General features: G+C 36.9%; 3 protein-coding genes across 3 annotated transcripts; 2 read left to right on the top strand and 1 right to left on the bottom strand.

Annotated features, from left to right (window-relative positions):
* The first annotated feature begins 615 nt into the window (after window positions 1-615).
* LOC149421372 (3-oxoacyl-[acyl-carrier-protein] synthase, mitochondrial) lies at window positions 616-2,204 on the top strand. The gene has a single exon (XM_089634735.1). The coding sequence runs from the start codon at window positions 801-803 to the stop codon at window positions 2,166-2,168; it is 1,368 nt and encodes a 455-aa protein (XP_089490861.1). The 5' UTR covers window positions 616-800; the 3' UTR covers window positions 2,169-2,204.
* Window positions 2,205-2,215: 11 nt separating this feature from the next.
* Window positions 2,216-12,376, bottom strand: LOC149421371 (gametogenetin-binding protein 2-like). Its single transcript, XM_089634734.1, has 6 exons — window positions 12,177-12,376; window positions 11,704-11,894; window positions 7,295-7,438; window positions 5,705-5,942; window positions 2,915-3,880; window positions 2,216-2,840 (listed from the first exon to the last, which is right to left on the bottom strand). The coding sequence occupies exons 1-6, from the start codon at window positions 12,264-12,266 to the stop codon at window positions 2,655-2,657; spliced, it is 1,815 nt and encodes a 604-aa protein (XP_089490860.1). The 5' UTR covers window positions 12,267-12,376; the 3' UTR covers window positions 2,216-2,654.
* Window positions 12,377-13,298: 922 nt separating this feature from the next.
* On the top strand, window positions 13,299-21,924 carry LOC149421370 (neuferricin). Its single transcript, XM_089634360.1, has 4 exons — window positions 13,299-13,688; window positions 15,581-15,724; window positions 18,363-18,549; window positions 21,078-21,924. The coding sequence occupies exons 1-4, from the start codon at window positions 13,415-13,417 to the stop codon at window positions 21,256-21,258; spliced, it is 786 nt and encodes a 261-aa protein (XP_089490486.1). The 5' UTR covers window positions 13,299-13,414; the 3' UTR covers window positions 21,259-21,924.
* Window positions 21,925-22,431: the final 507 nt, after the last annotated feature.

The following is a 22,431-nucleotide window of genomic DNA, read 5'->3' as shown; positions in this document are numbered from 1 at the left end:
TTGGGAGTCATCATCCTGCTCTCCCCCTTGGAGCGGCGCCGAGGCAGCTGCCGACCAGGGAACTGCCCTAGCAGAAGTTACCGTCTCGCCTCCGCCGAGAAACTTCCTGCTCTCCCCCTTTGGAGCGGCGCCGAGGCTCTCCCGACCAGGGAGCTGCCCTAGCAGAAGTTACCGTCTCGCTTCCGCCGAGAAACTTCCTGCTCTCCCCCTTGGAGCGGCGCTGAGGATATCCCTACGATGAAGCTGCCCTCTCAGGAGTCGCTGCCTGCCGACTCCACCCTTCGGATCAAACCCAAGTTGCCGCTTGTGTGATGTCGGTGATAAGTGCGAACGTGGAGATCCGCGGTTCAAGATAAGAACTATAATTTACGCATAGATTAAGACTAACCCTTCTTTATACATGTGTTTTAAATAAATTTTTAAGAGCGTTTTGTTACTAAGTAACTTCTTTTTTTTTCTCGTTCTTCCTTATCTTTTACATGAATAATATTAATTATTAACTTCCCTCAAGTAGAGTTGTAACAGATTGGTTCAAAGAAAGAGTTATTACTAGCAACACTGAAAAGTTTGACAGTGCTCAGCAATGAGTGGTTTATTTATGTTTATGGTGCTGTCAGGGGATATATCTATGGTGAAGTTTGACATAATTGTCAAAATATGGAGGTTATGCTTGAATAATATTTTGGGTGTGAATGTCGAAATAATTTAAAGTTTATCGTTTTGCTCATGTGGTATTTGTAATTTTTTACAAAATTAAAGGACACAAAGTTTTATAACCTAAGCGAAATCTCTTAATAATTATGCTGAAAACAAACCAGTTTATCCTTTGGCAAGGAAAAGGAGTCAAATCTGCTGTTTCAGGTTGCACTGCGGTCGCTGCACGTAGTTGTCATAATCGTGAATATTCTTCTAGAAGAGTCGTTGTGACAGGAATTGGTATAATATGCCCTATAGGATATTCGACAGCTACTGCTTGGAGAAATGTGATAGAAGGAGTTTGTGGAATAGAGAACTTAGCGGGTGACCAGTATAAAGCATTGCCATGCAGAGTTGCCGGTATTATTTCAAGAGGAGAGGGTGAAGGTCAATTTGATGTAACTAAACATTTTAACAAGAGCGCTTTAAAAACGATGGCACCAGCGTCTTCCTTAGCTCTCATTGCTGCGGAGGAGGCATTGACCGATGCCAAGTGGAAACCAGAAGATGAAAGGTTACGGGAGAAAACAGGTGTTACATTTGGAATGGGGATGATCGACTTACAAGACGTGTGCAGTACCAATGATTCACTCAACCTCGGCTATAACAAAGTTAGCCCTTACTTTGTTCCCAGAATTTTACCGAATATGGCTGCCGGACAAATAAGTATAAAATATGGCTTTAGAGGGCCCAACCATTCAGTATCAACCGCTTGCGCAACAGGAGCACATTCGATCGGAGATGGATTCCGATTTATTAAACATAACGATGCAGACGTCATGGTCTGTGGAGCGGCAGAGGCGTGCATCAGTCCTCTGTCCATAGCCGGTTTCTGCAGACTTCGAGCCTTGAGCACATCCTTCAACGAAAGACCTAAAGAATCATCAAGGCCTTTTGATAAGTCAAGGGACGGCTTTGTCATGGGAGAAGGTTCGGCTGTTTTAATTTTGGAGGAGTATGAACACGCCATCAAAAGAGGAGTCAATATTTATTGTGAAATTTTAGGCTATGGCCTTTCCGGCGACGCTTCTCACATTACTTCGCCGAGGGAAGATGGCTCCGGCGCTATCTTGTCTATGTCCAGGGCTTTGAATGAAGCCAATGTCAAGTCCAGCGATATTGGCTACATAAATGCCCATGCAACATCCACTCCACTCGGTGATACTATTGAATCTAGAGCCATAGCAACGCTGATGGCGGGTTCCGAGAATCTTCAAGGAGTTTCTTCCACAAAAGGGGCCCACGGACACCTGCTCGGGGCAGCAGGAAACTTAGAGACAGCATTTACTGTGTTAGCTTGCCACCACGGAATATTGCCGCCTACCATCAACATGACAGAATGCGATGTGATGCCACTAAATTATATCCCCAATGAAAAGCAAACTTGGGAAACAACTTCAAGAAGAGTAGCTTTAAAGAATTCTTTTGGATTTGGGGGAACAAACGCCACCCTGTGTTTGGCAGCTCTATAAAATGAATATGTACACACAAATAAAGATTGTTTTATTATCGTCTCGGGCAATGATTATTTATTACATCTATAGTTAATTAAAAAGACAAGAGTGGTGGAATATTATGGAATAATATATTTAATAATTGGTTACAAACATGAGAATTGGAACATACATAAATTCTTTGCATTGGAATACTGGGTAGCGAACACCCTAAAAAAGTAACAATATTACCAATTAATTATCGCACCAAATTATTTAACAAATAATATTGTAAAATTATAAAAGTTATAACATAAAAAACCAGGTGACCATAATAATATTTCAATACTTTAATTGTAAAGTGGGCAAAGGAAAGCATTGAAGCCCTAAGGATATCATGTCAACAACTTTCTGTAAGAGAAATTGCAATCTAAACATTAATTTTGTAACAATTAGTCGGCAAAATAGCGCAACTTCTATTATGTTCACATTTCTCTGTTGGAAATATCTACGGAAATACAATATTTAAATATTCAAGTTGACCGCATTGGCGTTGGGCTGATTGCCTTTGGGCGGAGCATTGCAACAAAGCTCAGCAAACTTGTTGCGGAGACTCTGTCGCAGTTCCTGACGCCTTTCTGTTATGTTGTGTCTGGATTTAAACTCCATCACATCTTCAATTGGAATACAGTCGTGCTCTTCATCCGATTCCTGAAAGTACACGTAATTTATAATTGGTTGTATAGAATAACACACGACCAACGCAAAACTTGTGAGATACTTACAAGCAACATCTCTTGAAGCGATAATGTGAACCCAGAATTGGCGAATTTGTCTTTTTTGTTACAGCCCGTAACGACTGAATCTCCCAGGCTGTCGGCTCTCTCGTGGTTGCAGCAGCCGTCGGAGCATGCCACCTCCGAGCCCTCGGGGGAGCTCGGGAGACTGGACGAGCCTGACACCGTGTCACAGCAGCCGTTGTTGTTCTCCGAAGAGTAGCCACAGTCTTGGGAATGTTCGCTGGAGGACCAGCTTCCTTGCACCAGTCTTTTTGAAATGGTATTTGACCCTTGCACGCTGTCACAGGAATGACAAGACCCCGCACCCAGCACCTCGCTGAACTGCAGGCAACCTTTGTTATTGTTGACTATTGAAATAACTTCATTTGACAAAACTTTCTTATCTGCAAAACAGTCGTCACAATGGCAAGCCTCTGTTTCCGCACACTCTTCGTTGTCCACATCGTCACACTTGTCCTCTTCCGTTCTGCGGTCCTTCTTCTTGCGCCTGCGAAGTTTCTTTTGTTCTTTTCGTTGCTGTTTGGCCGCTTCTTCTTTCGTTATTTCTTCATAAAGTAGTTGGAGCTTTGTGACGCCGTATTTGCGTTCCACGGCCGTTTCGAATTTGCGGTGAAGGGCGTCCACGGCCACAGCGGCCAGAACCTGACACGTGCCTTCTTCTTCCTTAAGACGAAGGGATATCCGGTGCAGCCTCTCGTACAGGCAGATTCCCAGACAGATGAGTACTTCCTCTTGGGCTATTTCTAATGTTTTAGCGTGCCTCTCACGGTGGCTTCCCAGCAGTTCAGGCTCGGCTTTCATGATGAGGTTCTTAATGTAATCAGTTTCGGCAGGCAGGTGCAGATGTTTATCAAACAGGCAGCGGCGGATTCCAGCATACAGGGCTCCCACATATCCCTTTTCTTTTTGTGGTTCCTTCTCTTCCACAAGCAACTGATATGCTCGAACAACCTGGAACAAATCCACATTCATTTAACCGATTGTTGCATCAAGAAAATGATTGCCCAATGAGGGTGATGCACTAATATCAGCTGGCTTTAACAACAAATAATAATATTATGTTGGATACAAATTAAACAATGGAGGTGACAAGGAAAAAAGAACTTATCATGTGTCACTAATATCAGATCACAAATTAAGCAAATATTTTTAGAGGTCCCATTAACACCCTTCGGCCGGGAAAGGTAGTTCTACCCGTTCGGTCGATTGATGCTAAACGCCGGGAAGGGGTAGTTCTACCTTTTGCGCCGGCCTCATTTCAATGGCAGAAAAGACGGAATTATTCAATGTTTTTTTATGAATATTATATACCAATCTCTTTGTAAAGGTCCCAACTATATGTATATAATTATAACATATTCTGTCATTAATTCAATTTCTGGAATGAGGGTTTTAATCTCTGTTCTGCCCCACTCAACTCCTATCTGCAAGCGAGTGAGAGATGTTGGGCGTATTTAAAGAAAGCAGGTACAGTAAAGCCTCGTTAATTTGAAATCCGGGGACATCAAAAATCAAATTAATGAATAATTCCAAATTTTATAAAAAAAAAAAAAGACGTCGAACTTCGAGTTCCTCGGCCGCCCCTTTAAATTCAGGTAGTAATCTTTGAAGTAAATTCGTATAAATACAAATTATTCCCCTGTAATATGTAATAATCGAATTTTCGCCGCCGATAACCGCCACAGTCGGCCCTTCAAGTTCAGTTATTTTAAGTAAATTCGTAAAAATAACAGATTTTCGCGTAAATCAAATTTTCGCAGCTGTTTACCGTCGCCTGTAAATTCTGATATTTGAAATAAATTCGTAAAAATACGATATATTTACGCGTCAATCGTAATTTCGCGGCCGATATCAGTCGCGGCCTACCTTAAAATTCAGATATTCGTAAAAATACGATATATTTAGGCGTAAATCGAAATTTTGCGGCCGATTTCCGTCGCGCCGGATCTTTTAACTCAGATATTCGAAGTAAATTTAGTAAAAATAAGATATATTTCCGCATAAATCGAAATTTCACGGCCGACCCTTTAAATTCAGATATTTGGTGTAAATTCGTAAAACTATGACATATTTCCGTGTAAAACGAATTTTCTCTGCCCTTCTAAAACTCGGATATTCTAAATAAATAAGATATTCCGGTGTAAATAGATTCAAATTTACAAAATACTAATTAGGACGATGAATAACCATGTAAAAATACATTTTTCGGCGTTTTACCGCAACGTCTGTCTTTTAGATTATGGTTTACGAGATTTTATTTTCGCAAAAATTGAATTACAAATTAACAAATTTCGAATTAATAAACCTGATATTTTTTTGGCGAAAATTTGGAGAATTAGGGGTTTTTTAGAATTATCGGGGTTTTACTGTATGGGCAAATACCGATAGGCGGACCGTAATAAACATTTTTGTTATTTGTGTTTGGGGTGTTATGCCGTGTTGCGCTAACTTCTTTAGCCAACGTTTCGGACAACGTTACAGTGTCCATCATCAGGACAGATGTGTGTAAATAAGCATATTACAAGATTAATTGAGTTGCATTTCAAATATGTATTCGATTTTTGCTTAGTACTTTATTATACATTATTACTTATTATAGCTTGGGTAAGCTGAGCTACTAAGTAATATTTTTTATAAAAATATGTGAATTATTTTTGAAGATATAGCGGTTTAAAACAAATTAAAGAAATTCGCGCGGGACCTTTATTTTCGCCTGGAGACAGTGTAGCGCAAAAAAATAGCTGCCAGAAATGTGTTAATAAAACAGTATATTACCTTAGTTCTACACTCTCCGCAGAAGCGATGTTTCCTTAAATAATTATCAAGTGTTTCTTGTAAAGTTTGGAAGTTGATGAAGGTGACCTCCTCGCGGCACTGTGCCTGCATGCAGTCCCACACGTCTCTCCACGAGCCGCTCATGATCCGGGAACGGCTGGACTCGAGGGAGTGAAGAACACAACGACGGCTTTTTTTAGATCTGGGCTGGTTTTCCACGAGACATTGTAATTGAGAACTGAAAGTCAAAATATACAGTCAGACAGGCAGAGAATAAAATTGACCAATGTTTTCACTTTTGCAGCGAAAATGTTGTAAGGATAATTTCCAACACATTTTACGCTTCTCTCTATACCTCAGAGATTAAAAAGCATTCCAACAACATAAGTTGTATGTTATTATTTTATTTATGTGACAACTATCAAGAGCTGCCCTGTCTGTACAGCATACAATCAGGGATACTATATTTCCACTCGGTCAGACGACTTTGTGAAGTGGGCAAGAGTGTTAAGTGTCAGCTACACTACTCGCTTCGACGCTTCGACGAAGTCCTCGACGAAGTTAGCCGAAGTTCGAAGTGCGTGCCCACACACTCGTGCAACTTCGCGAGTAACGCTTCGAGTCCTTTGACTCGGGCGCATTTACCGACAACAATCGGAAGTCGGGCGAAGCGAAGCGAAGTTGCCCGAAGCGAAGTGAAGTTCGTGCCCACACTATCGTATTCAATCAACTTCGATCAACTTCGCGAGTAGTGTAGCTGGGCTTTTAGGAATATCCCTTCTTCCACAGGGATATGCAAGTATACAACACTCGACGATTCAAGTATCTTGGTGACTACCGTCATACATCTGCACGGAGGTTTGTACATAGGAACACTTTTCAAACGTTTTGTAAACCAGTCTCCCGCGACCAGCAGGTCGAAGTCATTACCACTCACATTGTCGAGATTTTAAACATGGCTTAGCAATTAATAAAAATGATAGTCATTGTCACTCGTTTCAGACATTTTGCATGTACTTTAGATCAATGCTCGGAACAAGTAGTTATGAGTGAGATTATGAAAGCTTGTTTTGACGTTTCGAGAGGTGGTGGCGTCGCAGGTCTGTGGTTTCAGTAGCAGCATGTACAACAAGTGGGCAACAAGTTATTTGCGATGTGAATACACAACATCAGGAGTATTCCTGTGAAAGAAGGATTTTACTTATGATAATACCTATCGAAAACTGTTCTGACATCTGGAGTACTACAGCCCTACAGACATTCATGGAGGGACAATTGAGCGAATCCAGCGTATATTGCCAATGTCTTCAATCCACAGACACTGTGTAGTCCTTAACCCTTAGAAGACGGCTAATATTTTGTAAATATCTCAAAGCCTAACATAACATTAAAAATTATATTTGAAAAATTCACAGGCATCTACAATGTCAACGTTTTACTTGGGAATTTTCATGGACAATATTGAAATGCGTTCAAAACTTGTAAAACCTAACTCTATGCACTGCACACAGCAGTGCACCTGAAGATAGTCTTGATTTCTGTGAGAGTGAGTAGTAATGAACTATGTGTGTGTGTATAATGTGTTGTTACCTGTGACCGTGCAGCAGTGTACAGAGGGCTTGGGGCTTGAGGAGTTTATCTTGTTTGACCGTCAGTATCCCCTCGGGGGTGACCACCAGTGGATCCAGCGTGCTGTGGCCCGACTCCATTAGTTGGCAGAAGAGTCTCTCCACACTGAAACCAATCAGATCATTGCGCAAATTAGATTTTGCATTTTAGAGGTTATGGCCTACACATATTCCAATGCATTTCACCACCTTGAAGCGGACTTCAAATGGCGCTAATTTCAGTTCAATGCATGGCACCACTCATAAGTAAGCTTCACTCTACAGATATGTACTGGTAAATTCTTCAAATAAACATATTTTAACGGCATATTCATTTTTACTTTTGGTAAATAAATCACCCAACCATGTGCATTAGAGGGTTAAGATAAACAATTATTAAAAATGAATGTTAACCGGTCAGCAACGTAAGCAGATATACACGATAAAATAACGATAGCAGTCAAGTACAATAAGCGTGTTTACACGCCAACGCGTGTGTTTCCACAAAAATCGTCATAACTCCGTTATTCTTCTAGTGACATCCCTAAAACAAAAAGTAGAATATTCGTATTGAATGAAGCTTCACATCTCTATTCAAAGTTATCCATAGAAACCCGTAAAAAGACCTACTCAGTGGAAGCAAATTTTACCCGCCAAATCGTAAAACGACGCCAAGAAAGCCGTTTGACGTGCCGACCCGCCTCGCAAGTTTAATTATTTTTTTAAAAATATATTTTGTATGAAATGGTCAAAAAGTGAAGTGACAGAATTGTTTATTGTACATTTGTACGATGAAATAAGTGTTTTTTTTGTACATTATCCGTGATTTTAGTATCGTTTTTACATAAAACATTACAGGTGAGTCATTTTTACAATTTTTTCATGTTTCCATTCTAAATTTAAATATTTATAAATGTTAATATTTATTTATGATACAACAATTTGAAAGCCTATTTTGTAACCTTTCTAAAACAGTTTTTACTATTCGGCTCCGTTCAGTAATGTTTCATTTATAGAGCTTTGATTGTGAGGCGGTAATAACACAACGTTTTCGTGAAATTGACATTTCGATAAAGACATTTTAGCTTCAAGTTCGCGAAAAGTCGGAGGGGTTAATGACTTATAAAATTGGTATTTTTGGTTCTGACTTCATCATTTTTCAATGACCAACCTATTTTATTCCACTCACTGAACATGACCAAAAATAACCTAAAATGTATTTACGATCATGTTTACTATTTAAGTATAAATGTTTTTAAAAGTATCCCCAGTTGTTATTTTGCAAAGGCAACATTTAATATCTATCCACCAGATTAAAAGGTAGTTAAATATTGCACATTTATCTACCAACATACACATACATTTATGGCCATATTGACTTCTAAAACTGTTTTTTTTTAAACATTAGCTCCATACAGGAGGTCCTGAGGAAAAAAAATTCCCCAGGGCCTATCACCTGTCATTTGGGGATGTTGTGTGGAGAGTTTGTCCTCTACAAGAAAAAGTTCTTAATTCATTTCACGTCTACTAAAATCAGACATTGTGATAATTGAAACATTGAACAATAGCTGATCGGAATGTCCGTGTCAATAAGCAGTCAATACAATATGCACTAGAAAAAACTATCTTAACCTAATTTCTTATAACTATGGTTATCTTTGAAGTATGTGTGCTAATACCGGGACTATTTCTTTTCCCCATTATTCTCTCAGTGCCTACCCCTTATCGAGGCATTGAGCAATTACCTACTGTTTCAGATAAACAACCTATTTAGTTCTTTAACCTGTGTAACATTGATGGGTCTCTGGATAACATTCAAATATGATTCTTAATGCTTCGAAAAATGTATGATAACTAAATCAGCATTGTTTGGGCTAGTAAAAATTTAGGTTCCACCACAGACATAAGAATATATAGACTAGAAATTAAAGGTGAGGGGTAAAATCAACTGTTGAAGAACGAAGGGGGTAAAGCTGACTGTGATTCGTCAATAAATCAATCTGACAGGATATAGGCATCTCGCATTATAATATCACCATTTAGTTCTCAAAAGTAAAATTTGCTTTTGAATGAATAGACTTTTTTACATGGGAGCGCAAATTACTCGCTACGTTATGAACTAATTTGCGAAGTCCAAATTCGTCAAAGTAAATTTCTTCTATTTTCAGAGTCGTAGTTAGTTGCAGAGTATTTAGTTAAGACACTTTTACAAATGTTTCATAATTTACTTACCCCAGTAAACAACGATGAGCACACTTGAGAATCGCTACATTGTGATGTGATAGTATATGTTTCTAAAACTGATCCATATAATACGGTGTGAATAAGCTTAAAATAAAGTAAAATAATGCTTACTTATGGAATGTAATACGACAATTGGGTTTATTCTCTTTTTCACATCTATTTTTACAAGTTTTCATATCACAAGCAACCATTTTGCCGTGTTATTTCGTAAAATGCCTCGACCATAGCTCGACGCTAGTTCAAACAAGAATGATGACGTCACATTCTCAAGATTCACGGGAAGCCATACGCGAGCCCAGCCGGCTCCAATGGAACCGGTATGGGGAGTGGGGAATAATACGCTTTTAATCACTTAGGGCAGGTCTACTAATATTCATATGTCTATGGGTTCCACTAATACTTTTCTGTTTTATGCTCCGGCCTTTGACAGGTTAAGGCATCTACAGACGGTCGCATTGCCCACATACTAATTGAAGCCACCGCGTTGAAAGGCTCAGCCATCCTAATGTCCTTTCCTTAGTCAAGTCTATAGTTCGATCACTTCCCACATGTTTTCTTAAAAACCATAGATAAAATACCGGGCAAACCAGTCATCTGAATCAGGCAACTATCCTAGTTAAGAACTTATATAAACCAGACAAAACATAGTAATGCTACTAGTCATTTTCATAAAGAAACTAAAGTAAAATTAATATGTTTTGTTTCCATGGCAAAACAGAACACTGAAGAAAAGTTGCAAAAAACCTAATCTATTATTTTGTCATGTCCTGTTTTATCAGGTCACCATATGTTTTTTCAAGTAAAACCTTCATACTATTTGACTTTTGGGATTGACACTTCAACATGGTTCATTAACCTAAATACAAAATTAACTTGGAGAAAGTTAAACATTTAATTCCCTTTAATGTGCGTTTAGTAATGTCAGAGTCCGGGATTTTAAATTGACTTGTAAGGGATAATTGATAAATTAATTACATTATTGTAAGTTTGAATATATTAAAATGTATCTACTGCTGACAACAGTTTACCCGTGTTAACAATTTAGATAGAAAACACATTTTGTTTGTTTAAGTAAATTGTTCAAGTCTGTCTAAACAAGTGGGTTCATTGAATTTAAAAAAAAGTATTTCTCCAGTGTTCTTAATATATTCATTAATAGCTTACTTATCGATCAACATATCCTAAAAAGCTGTGAAGATATTTTTTAAGGTTATAGACACATTTGTATCAGTACATAGATTGAATATATAGCGCGCATTCCACCATAACAATGTGTTACAATAAATCTCTTTGGGACAGTTAGTTTTAACCATAGATAGGAGGTACGGTAGAAATGCATGTAGGTACATTCAAGTAAAAATACCTGAATAGTCAACCTTCAGCTGAAAGCGTTTTGCGACTAGATCTAAATGACCAGGAGACCACGAATTATTTCCCCTTTCAGGACACATGCCTAACATGAGTTGAGAGAATGCAGGACCTGGACAGAAGAACTTTTGTATTGTGTCAAAGACAAACAAAAAATAATTGTAAATCCCGTGGCTAAGCACCGTGTATGTAGAAACTGTATCATTGATATTTGGTTGTCATCATTCAATTTAGAAAATCTATTTATTTAACTAAAAATCAATATTGTAGACAAAATTAACCTCAATATATATTTTTTTTTTAAATTGTTGAGTAATCAACTTAAATTAGAACAGGACTTGTTTAATAACAATAATATTATAGAAATAAACAAACCAAAACAATGGGCTGGTCACCAACCTGCCAAAGAACGATTTTATCACAATGTCAAGCAAAAAATCCATAAAGAAAGCAAAATATTTATTATAAACAAAATAATACGTTTGTTGGTTACAACCTTAAACATGTAGATAACATCGATTTGCGGTATTCAATAATTAAAAATTCAAGGATAAGCTCTTAGCAAAAACAAATCACAACATGTGACTCATGTCAAACCTTGCGTTTTTCAGAATGCAACATTTACAATGACTAATTGAAATTTAGATAAACCGTTAAATCTGAAGCATTTTCTTCGTCTAAATAACATAATAAACAACTAAATTTATGACGATTGGATCTAAAAAATGCCTACCTTCTGTTGGTATAGAATGTCAAAATTAAAAATGCATATTCGATTACCTTCTTCGGCAGCCGACGCATGGGACGGTCTGACCCAGGATGAAGAGAAGATCTTCACACGTAACTTGGAATGATTCCTTAATTTCTTCAGGACTGAGAATATTATACTTTCTAATGAAATCTTCCAACTCTCGGCCCTTGACATCGGCGTTGTCGCACACCAGGCCCATCGTGTTGAGGTCCATTACCATCTAAAACAATCGCGCAAATTGTGATTACTTTTCAGAAGGACTGATGCTTACCGTATTTTATAAATTTTAATAGAAAATATTTCAGTGTTATAACATGAGTGTGGTGGAAATGGGCCACTCAAAAAAGTGTTGATTTCGGCGATCGGAACCTCTTGTACAACCTTACGTTCGAAAGTTCAGTTAAAAAAGAATTACAAAGAACTATAATCGTTGCATTTGAAGATAAAGCTACAAAATATCGGTAAAGCGACGAATGTCAAAGTGCATTACTAATTCACTTACTGTAAGATTATCATCGACGATAAGCGGGAATTGCCGCTGTTTTATGACAGGATCCTTTTCGGAACGATATATATCTACTAATTTCGCCATTTTGTGATATTTTGAATTAACGACAAATGATGAATTTCAATAGCAGATACCCAATACAGCCTCCCGTCACACGAAAAATAACACGTCGTGTTGCTACTAGGCCGACTTCCGCCTTCGGAGCATCAGCCCAACTTTATAAGGCTAGTGAGCAAATCGTCGCTGGCATCTCACTGGGGGCGAAACTGAACAACATTGTGGGTAATAGACAATATATTTTTAATTTATGAAAATATTTTTTTCACTTGCCACTTTTCTGTGTACTTGTGAAATTGGTCACTTCTGACCACCAGTTAATTTATTAGAGAAACCAATTTTATAATAATAATAATCTTATTTCCGAAGGTTCGCAAGGTTGGTACAATGAAATACATTATATAATGCAGAGTCACAAACATAATAAAATTACATAAAATAAAAACAGCAAATGGTAAAAAAAAATGTTTCCTCAGAAACTAATAATTTACTTCAAAACTCTTGACAATAATTACTACTGTTGTCATTTTAGAAACGAATTCTACCCAGGAAAACTGGTCCGTAACAAATATAAAAAATAGATAAAGCCGTAAATAAATAATAGTAAGAGTAAAAAATATGACTTAACGAACAAAATACGAATTGAAATTTTAATTTTATTTTTCACTCATGTCATCTTTTCAATCTTATCACTTTCGCAGAATGAAAACTCACTGGAACACTCTATAATTATCAATATTTTTAGATACATTATTTATCTGCTATTAAAAATAATTCGTGATTTGATATTCGAGGTAGTTATTCAGGCCCATTCAGATCAATCGTTCCTCCAATCTCCTAAAAATAATTCAATATCGTAACGTGAATACAACCATACTCCAATAAATAATAATTTTTTTCTTTGAGAAAAAAGTTTATTTTTTAGATAAAAAAATTGGTCATTTGATTTACAATATTTTTTACTTTCCCACATCTGCAATAAATTAATTAGCCTTTTCATAATTAACCACAGAAATGGGCAATCAAATAGAGAATACAAAACAGCTGTCAACTGAAACGTCAAATGAATCCATACGATCATTTTTTCCGTATATTTTTTGGTTGGCCTCTTTATATTTTGGTTATTTTTTTATATATATATATCTGTAAGAAGGGGGTTAAAAAGATTTTAAAATATGGGTATAAAGATCTGTTCCTTGGCTACCACTTTACTGGCGATTGGAGCATATTATTATCAAGAACAAATACTTTTTCATTATAATAGTATTAAAGAAGTGTACTTACCGAAATCTAATGTACTTAAAGAGAGGTTGTTAACGGTTGATGAATTAAGACGATATAATGGCGTGGATTCAGATCTATTGTTTTTGTCGGTATTAGGGAAGGTGTACGATGTGACGGAAGGAAAGAAGCACTACGGCCCATCATCAAACTACCACATTTTCATTGGTAATTAACTCTTCACTATGCAGAAGCTTTCTTTACGGCCAAATTAATAATTGGGTAATTATTTACCTACGACTACCGTTTGAGAAAATATTCCGTACATGTTAGGTTAGGTTGGATTAGGTAGAATTAAATCACAAACCAGTCTATACAAACCTAGCGTAGCCCACAAACTACTTGAAAACTGGGATATAACTCTAAAGGGGACGCGAGCAGGCGTTATTAAAGGGGCAATTTTTTGTAGTAGTAAAAACGGTAGTCGTAGGTAAATATTTACCGAATAATTGTTATACAATTTTGAAATGAAATTCAGAACACGGAGTCAGTCATGTACAAAATGTACATATCGTTGTAAAGTGGCTCATACTCTCTCTCTAAAGAGACGTTGGACTGGACCATGAGAGACTTTAAATGATGTCCAGTTTATTAGAAGATTGAACCTCCAACGTATTTACAGGCACTTGGTATTGCTGCTAACTTTATCAGAATGTGTGCAGTTTGAGATAATGCCGTGAGAATGGTCTTCAGTCGTAAAAAGAAGTTTGCTTTACAATGCTCATAAATTTTCAGTATTCTTCTAAAAACAGTTATGTTCAAATTTGAAGTTTTGAGAAAAACTTAATTAAAGTTTTGGAAGCGAAGGGTAAATCTGGATATAATCAAGTAAAATACCTTTAAAATTAAAATTGTAACACTTAATCACTGAAGACAATATTTATTTATATATTCTATGTCCATACGGGCTTTTACAAACATTTGAAATACATAATAGTTTAGTAGAACAGTAATCGAGAAGTAAAATTAGCTATTAGTTATATAGAAATTCAATGCAGATGAATAGTATTATGCTGAGCTTAGTCAGTAATATTATTGAAGTATATTAATTTAGCCTTCTTGTAACTATATTCCGTGCAGTTGAACCCGTCTACTATTGAAAATGTGAAAAACTGGGAATTCTCCAAAGCGATTGAATCTGTCTTTTCTGTTTCACAGTTTTTGATCGAGAGTAATTTATACTGGCTTCAATAATTAAATGTTACAATTTGAGGTTTTACTCATTCTACTATAAAAATAATGAATACAATTTATTGTAACCTTTATTGGTAATGAAAATTAAAACGAAAATGCTTTCAGAACAAAAAATAAACCCTAAATTAACATTTTGGAAAAAAAGACTATCAATTATGAATATCGTTAACCTTTCCTCATCTGTGGTGTGTATTTACTACACATTTCTTCTGATAACTTTAATAACTCTATAAATATAATAAATTCTGGGTTCAGATTTAAGGTATTCCTCCGTTATACATTTATGCACTGAAAAAATAATATATTACATAGTTTTCAAATTCAATTAAAAATCAGAGTTTTTTGTTAAAAATCGGGAACAAATACACCAATACAATCAACCGTGTGATACTAAATACGCGAAGAGTGTGCGAGGAAATGACACGCTATTGATGTCCCGCGTTAATTCGCTATGCGGGAACATGAGACATCCACACTTCTGCAGTTGTAGTTTTGATTTAGACCATCGATACCTACGACCGCACAGCTGTGTCTGTGCCAGCCGCCAGCCGCGCCGCTAGCCAGTTGGCCGCGAACCGTCGTTAGATGTAGACCTCTCGCACGTTTCTTTAGCATCTGCCGATGGTTTTTTCATGTTTTCAGCAATTAAATTACAATTAATATCACTTTTGATATAAAATATAATAAACATAATCGATTAGCTATGAATATTCATATTTTTCCGATATTAAATCGCTTATTTTGAGATGCACACAGCACCGTAACGCGTGTATTTTTTTAGCACAGTAAGGGAAAGGTTAAAAGAGGATCTATATTAAATCACTGCCCATATTATGTACATAAGTAATAATAATAATTTTCAACAGGGCGGGACGCTTCAAAAGCTTTCATAACGGGAGAGTTTAGCGATACGGGGAAGGATCTGGATGATGTTCTGTTGCTGGAGCCCTCGGATTTGTTGGACCTCCAAAACTGGGCCAATGTCTATGAAAACAAATATATTTACATTGGTAAGAAAGAATATTAATATTTTTTAAATTGCAAATTTTGTGGTGGAACAAGAAAGGCCGTTTGTCCAAAATACTCATAATCTCAAAATCAAGAATTTTTCCTTCAACAAAGGAGCTTTTTCTCTATCCTGATAGGAGAACTTATCCAACACAATCTGATACATTTTTGCTTTGGTATTTATGTAAGCTTTCAACTAATTATGATAATATGTATACACAGTAGTTTTTATGTTGTGAAAATTGCAATTCATAAAAAACAAATGGTTACTAATAATGTATCAATAAATCTAAATATTTATAGTTTATTATATAGCTCTGTAAAGCGCCCTTTGGGTAATATATCCTTCTGTAAAACTTCCGTTACATAAACTTTAAACCGTATTGTAAAGTTTCTCTCTCTCTGGTTTCAATCCTGGGATTGGTTTGCAGCAATTTTATCTAATCTCCTCTTCCATTCTTCCCTGTCTTGTGCGGCTCTTTTGACTTGTGCATATGATGAGCAGCGCACGTCCACCAGCAGGTCCTCCAGGTACTCTCGGCGTGGGCGTCCCCTAGAGTTGGTCCCCTCGGTCATACCCTCCATTATGACATGCAAGAGGCCTTCTTGTCGTATAACATGGCCGATCCATCTTGCACGCCTTTCGGACAAGGTCCTGAGCAGGTGCCTTCCTCCTTCGATTCTTTGGAGAACCTCCTCATTTGTAATATGGTCTCTCCAGGAAATTCATAACAGTCTTCTATAGGACCACATCTCAAAAGCCTCTAGTCTCCGTTTATCTCTTTCGGATAGGCACCATGTTTCGCAGCCGTACATCAAGATACTCCATACATAGGTCTTGATGAGGAGTATTCTCAGTTTTAGGTCTATATTATTGGATTCTATTATTTTCGACCTTTTATTGAATGCAAGCCTAGCCTGATGTATACGGCTGTCGACCTCGCTCTTAGACCGACCGTCCCATGTTATTTTGCTCCCGAGGTAGACAAACTCCTTGGTGTAAAGTTTATGTAACATATATTAGCTTTCAAATATTCAGTATCTCTAAAATGTGTGTTGTGGTTTGGTGATTTTGCCTCAAAGGTGACAATACTTAGTTTATCAGTTTTAAACTTTCGCAGGTAGCAATCACTTTGTGGTTAGACAATTATAATATTGAAAAACAAAAATGTTTGAAAACAACGTTTCAAAACACCAGCCAGTTTCGGTTCAGCCTGAACCTTGAAGGAGTATGTATTTGTACAGCCCTGAGGAAGGTTCAGCCTGAATATATATAGATATAGTCGGTTTCGGTTCAGCCTGAACCAATACCGGTTGTTGTTTTGTATTGTTTATATACTCAATAAAATTAGTAAGTATTAAAAACTTGTAGAATTTTCAATAGATTATTAGGTATATTCTGTTCTTACAATCTATGTAAAAGTTCAGCTGGGCATAAAATCAAAACTAAACTAAACTAAACTAACCATCACGCCGTTTCCTCGCAGGGGTAGGCAGAGAGGACGGACCGCCAAACAACTCGGTCTTGGCACACACTCCTTGCCTCATTCACATTCATACATCGTCTCATACATACTCTTCTATTATTCTGACTCTTGACATGGCCCGACTCGAGTATCTGATTCACTTGATCGTGCCATGTCTTCCTCGGGCGTCCCCGACTTCTGCTACCATTCACATTTGCATCATATATCCTCCTTACACTCCTATCTTCGCTCATTCGTTCTACATGCCCAAACCATCTAAGCGTCCCTTTCTTGATCTTACTCATTCACATCAGTCTTGCACTCTTTGCGGATCTCCACATTCCTCACACGATCAAACACGGTTTTACCACACATACATCTCATTTCAACAGCATTTAATCTACTTTCATCCTTTCTTTGCCAGTTCCATGCCTCACTTCCATACATCAAGGTAGGTACCAGCACTCCGTTGTGGACTGCTAACTTCGCTTCTTTGGAAAATTTTTTGTTAGCGCCAACGGCGTTCAGTCCTCCATTAACGGAATTACCTGCATTTACCCTTCTTTCAATATCTCTGTCAGCCTTCCCATCTCTCGTAAACATACTTCCTAAATACAAAAACTCATCCACCTGCTCCAAGTATTCCTCATTCACAATTATATTTGCACACTGTTTTCGTACTCTCTTTTTCAAACACCATTACTTTAGACTTACTTACATTCATCATTAACTCATTCTTCATGCATACTTCGTTCATCCTAGACACGAGAGACTGTAGATCTAGCAATCAGCACCGTATCATACTTTCAAATTATTCAAATTCGCGCCCAATCTCACCTCTTTCAATTCTTGCATACAATTATCCATGTATAGATTGAATAACCACGGTGACATTACGCAGCCTTGTTTAACGCCTTTTGTGATATCAAACCACCCCGTAAAACCACCGTTTACGCTAAACATGCAACGCTTCCCTCATATAGAGACGCAATTGCCTGAGTCAGATTTGTATTCACTCCATACTTGGACAACACCTTCCATAGCTTTTTCCTATCGGCTCGGTCGTATGCTTTTTGTAGATCTACAAAAGCACAGAAAAGTTTCTGGTTTTTTAATTAAATAAACTTCCATTGAAGATTTTGACTGAACATTAATGGAATATTATGTATTTTAGGTAAATTGATTGGCCGTTATTACAAATCTAGTGGCGAACCGACCGCCTACAACATGATGGTGGAGTCCAAGCTGCGGGAAGCCGCTCAGCAGAAGTTCAATAAGGACCAGGAGAGCATCCGGTATCCCCCTTGCAATGCGGAGTGGGACGCAACCCTCGGCAGTAGGGTGTGGTGCACCAAGAAAAGGTATACTGAGTTTACGTACTACATACAGTTTGACAATTCCCTCGGAAAGCCATAAAGCATAATTATAAAACCTGTCAGTTTTAGCTTTACTTTATCTGTATATATTTGACAGCCTCCGCGGTTGAGGAGTAGGGCTTTCGACTAGCAATCCAAAGGTTGCAGGTTCAAATCCCAGCGTGCGCAAGTAAATTTTATTTGTAACAATTAAATACCACATAGAAGCGATATTGCAATATTTATATATATAATCTAACCATTTGTCCCAAATCTATCTATATCTTAAATACCAATGTGTGGGGTAAGATCAAAATAGAAGGATGATGTCATAATCTAATATTTATTAGCAAGTGTACAAATTTGCGAGAATTAAGATATTAAATATGATATACATAATGTGAACAAGAGACTATAATTAAGATTGAATAATATCTCAGAGCGCGTGCAAGGTTCCACAGGAAACACTTGTTAATTGGAATTTATTGTAAAGCATTATTTCGTATTTGTGTGACATTAAATAAGACTATAAGAACTGCCCTTGTTACGTATGAAGGGCGCCATGTGAGTTCAAGAATTTGAACTCACAAAATTTAATAATGATTAAAGCACGATGTCCAGCAACATCTAGCTAGCTAACACGTTTCCAAAATGTCGATCCATAATGTCGTCTGGAGTTCACCCGTCAATCTTCCCTGTTGACTGCCTCCGATCGCTTCGGGTCGCGCTGTTCGCTACTATTCAAAAATGGGCGGCTGTGCAACCGATAGCTAGGCGGTCCGTAGTTTCTACTACTGACGTGTCAACCTTAAATTCCTGGGGGTAATTTTGAAACTGTTTCATTAAAAATAATATATATTTATTTGCGCACGTTGAAAGATACTCTTAGTATCGACCTGGTGTAAGAACACCGTTCAGAATTGAAACGTTACTTGAAATGGCTTTTGCCGTGTTTGGTGACTAGATCTGAAAAGCCAGGTACTCCCTCACCTTCCTCTTTCTCATCTCCTTTCCCTCCCCACAACCTTCAGCCTCAAATTGGGGATGCCATAGTCTCAATAACTCCAGACGCTTGGGAGCAGTTGAGACTCTTGTGAAGTATTCACATAACAAAATATATATCTATGGTGTGAAGTTGAGACATCTATAAAATGGTCATTATTAAAAAATTACCACAATGTCATAAGTAAAACTTTTACATTTTTCTTTTAAAAATGTAAAAGCGAAAAAAAACCTCAAAGGCGATGTATTAGGTATCATCAGCGCCTTGATAAGTCGGCGCCTGGAGCGGACTGCTCCAATTGCGCCTGTACAGGGCTGACCCTGCCTCTTGACACCAGCCATTTTTCTGTAAAAAGAGATTTATTCTGATGACAGAAGGTTGCTGTCTTGAACTTTTTTTGTCATTTTAAAAAATCTCCTGTGTCAATTATAATAGTATTAATAGTAGTTCTCTTCAGAGCCCATTTTGCATGACGTTACTGTTTCAGATGGAACCTTATTATTAGAAGGGGTCCACCATGCATAATTTATAGATGCAATATTGTTTGTAGTACTTGCACTAGAATGATACAAAGTGAAGTTTAGTGCCTGCCTGTCCTTAACACACTGTAGTCGGGCGCTTCAAACAATAGACTCTAGCCTATAGCGGGTGTTTTTCGCGAATAGCGCAAAAATATATCGCTTCAGCTAAATCTTCACCAGAATGGGCAGACAAATTATCGGCGAATATTTCCTCATGACTTTCGTTATTATCTGAAGACATTTTTGAAGGGTAAAAGAAAATATCAATTAAATAAATTCTACTAAAAAAACACGTCTGTTTTGTAACTCTGTATATCATAACTAAAGCACGTGTATATTAGCGCCACTCTATCTTCACAAGTAACGAGTGCCGGGAAAAGTCATTCAGGAAATGATTATTGTAATAACATCCTCGGGATTATCTCATAAGAGAGGTCCAATGAATTTATAACACGTCATAAGAATATAATAGGTACTCATATTCCCAGTACAACTAACAAACAATCTTTGAAATTTAACACAATAAAATTGCCTAATTATTGCAAGAGTATGTGTGTACATAAAAGAAACAACGGCTTATCTTTTTTTTGTTATGTGTGTGTAGTTTGTAATGTCTTCAAGCGTTTAGATTAAATAGTCACGGGAAATAATAATAATAGTTTTCCTTCCTCGCCTTTGAAGTGGAGCCGGCGTAAAGGGTATTTTTACCCGTCCCGCCGATAAGCACCAGTCGGCCGCGCGGGAAAAATACCGTTCCCGCTCATAGTGTGTTAAGAGATTTTCATGGCAATGTGCAATAATGAACTCTAAAGTAGTTTGCTTCAGAGCCCATTATCGCGTGATGTCAGATGGAACCTATTTATTGAAAGGGTCACCGTGTAGAATTTATAGATAAATTATTGTTGGTACTATTGCTTATACTACAACAAAGTGACATTTAGCGCCTGTCCTGAGATTTTCTGTCTATTATCTTTGATAAGGGTTTTTATGTATGTCTATTTGAATTTCAGCGGGGGAATCGAGAGGGAATGGGAAGGAGTTCCTAGAATGATGTATACAACAGGATCCACTGAATCTCGCTGCGTCTGTGTAAGATCCGAGGATATAAACAATTCCCTCTTAAAAGAATACGAAAAGTGCAAACCTTCTTCACTGAGCTGTTATGTTACTGGCACCGCTATTAATAGTTAGTGGGACGTCGCCACATCACCGCAGATTCTTAATAGAATACCAAGAAAGGCTTATTAACCGTTTCGCTCATCGCTTATTTCAGAGGTTATACATTATACATGTTGCACACTCCAAAGCAAAAGTGACGGTAAAATATTTCTTAAAAGATTCCGCTGTACTTATTTTTTTAATTAATTTAATATCGAGGGCTAATTACTAAAACTAGGTAAAGGGTTATCAACTTTGATACAAATAAAAACAATTAATGATTATTTCACAATTCAGAGTTTGAAGCCAAAGTGCATTGAAGGCAGTTAAATAGAATGTGTTTTGGCAAGCAGAATATTGTATTATTTTATTAAAATACTGAAGGTTAATAAAATAGTTTATCTGAATGTGATAATCTTCAGGACTTAATTCAAATGCGTAATAAACAATGTCAATGTATGTATCCGCTCTTAGAATATTGAATATTCATAGTAAACACTGCTGTCCCTTTTCTGCTATTCACAATAAGTGGGCATTAATAAGACAAAGGACATCGCACAACTCTACAGGGAAATCTCTAAATAGTATAAAACAAAGGATTATCCACAGATGTCTGTTTGTGTGCTTAGTTCTTCTAAACTATGCAACGGAGTTTGATAGGGTTTTCACTATCATTTACATGTCAGCTAGTTAATATTTTTTTTTTTTTTTTTTTTTTTTTTTTTTTATTGTTTAACTTATAACATTGTTACATTGTACATAAAATAAGTTAAAAATAAGTAATAGTGTAAAACATATGTTGTTGAATTTCTACTCCAATGAAGAGTGCTAGCTCTTGAGCTTGGCGTAGGAGTTATTTGACAATTATTTCATGTTTAGATCAGTAATTAACATTATTACAGTACAATAAATATAAACTTAAAAGAGGATTGTGACGTTAATTTTGGTTGAAACATGAATTGAAGTTATAACATTTGATAGGTGATATTAATTTTTTTTAAAGATAAATTTGACCTTCTTTTTGAATAAAATAAAATCTGGTATTTTTTTCACTTCTTCGGGAAGACTATTAAAATATATTATGCCTTTGTAAATGTAGTTATTGTGCATTTGTTGTGTTGAAAATAGAGGAATTTGGATGTTAAAATTATGCCTTAAGGATGAGTTAAATTTAAGTTTTTTTACTACAGTTTCTTTATATATTTG

The sequence above is a fragment of the Hesperophylax consimilis genome, chromosome 8 (genome assembly GCF_061612785.1).
Source record: "Hesperophylax consimilis isolate HC1 chromosome 8, BYU_Hcon_1.0, whole genome shotgun sequence".
Classification (NCBI taxonomy): Eukaryota; Metazoa; Arthropoda; class Insecta; order Trichoptera; family Limnephilidae; genus Hesperophylax; species Hesperophylax consimilis.
Note: the sequence above shows the minus strand (reverse complement) of the source record. Positions and strands in the feature narration are given on the sequence as shown.

Coding starts and splice junctions, on each gene's coding strand:
- LOC149421372 (XM_089634735.1), top strand. CDS start 801: ATGCTGAAAACAAACCAGTTTATCCTTTGGCAAGGAAAAGGAGTCAAA.
- LOC149421371 (XM_089634734.1), bottom strand. CDS start 12,266: ATGGCGAAATTAGTAGATATATATCGTTCCGAAAAGGATCCTGTCATA. Junction 5,943..7,294: donor ACACTGCTGCACGGTCACAG/GTAACAACACAT, acceptor TTTGACTTTCAG/TTCTCAATTACAATGTCTCG. Junction 2,841..2,914: donor CGCTTCAAGAGATGTTGCTT/GTAAGTATCTCA, acceptor GTGTACTTTCAG/GAATCGGATGAAGAGCACGA.
- LOC149421370 (XM_089634360.1), top strand. CDS start 13,415: ATGGGTATAAAGATCTGTTCCTTGGCTACCACTTTACTGGCGATTGGA. Junction 13,689..15,580: donor AAACTACCACATTTTCATTG/GTAATTAACTCT, acceptor AATTTTCAACAG/GGCGGGACGCTTCAAAAGCT. Junction 18,550..21,077: donor GTGTGGTGCACCAAGAAAAG/GTATACTGAGTT, acceptor TTTGAATTTCAG/CGGGGGAATCGAGAGGGAAT.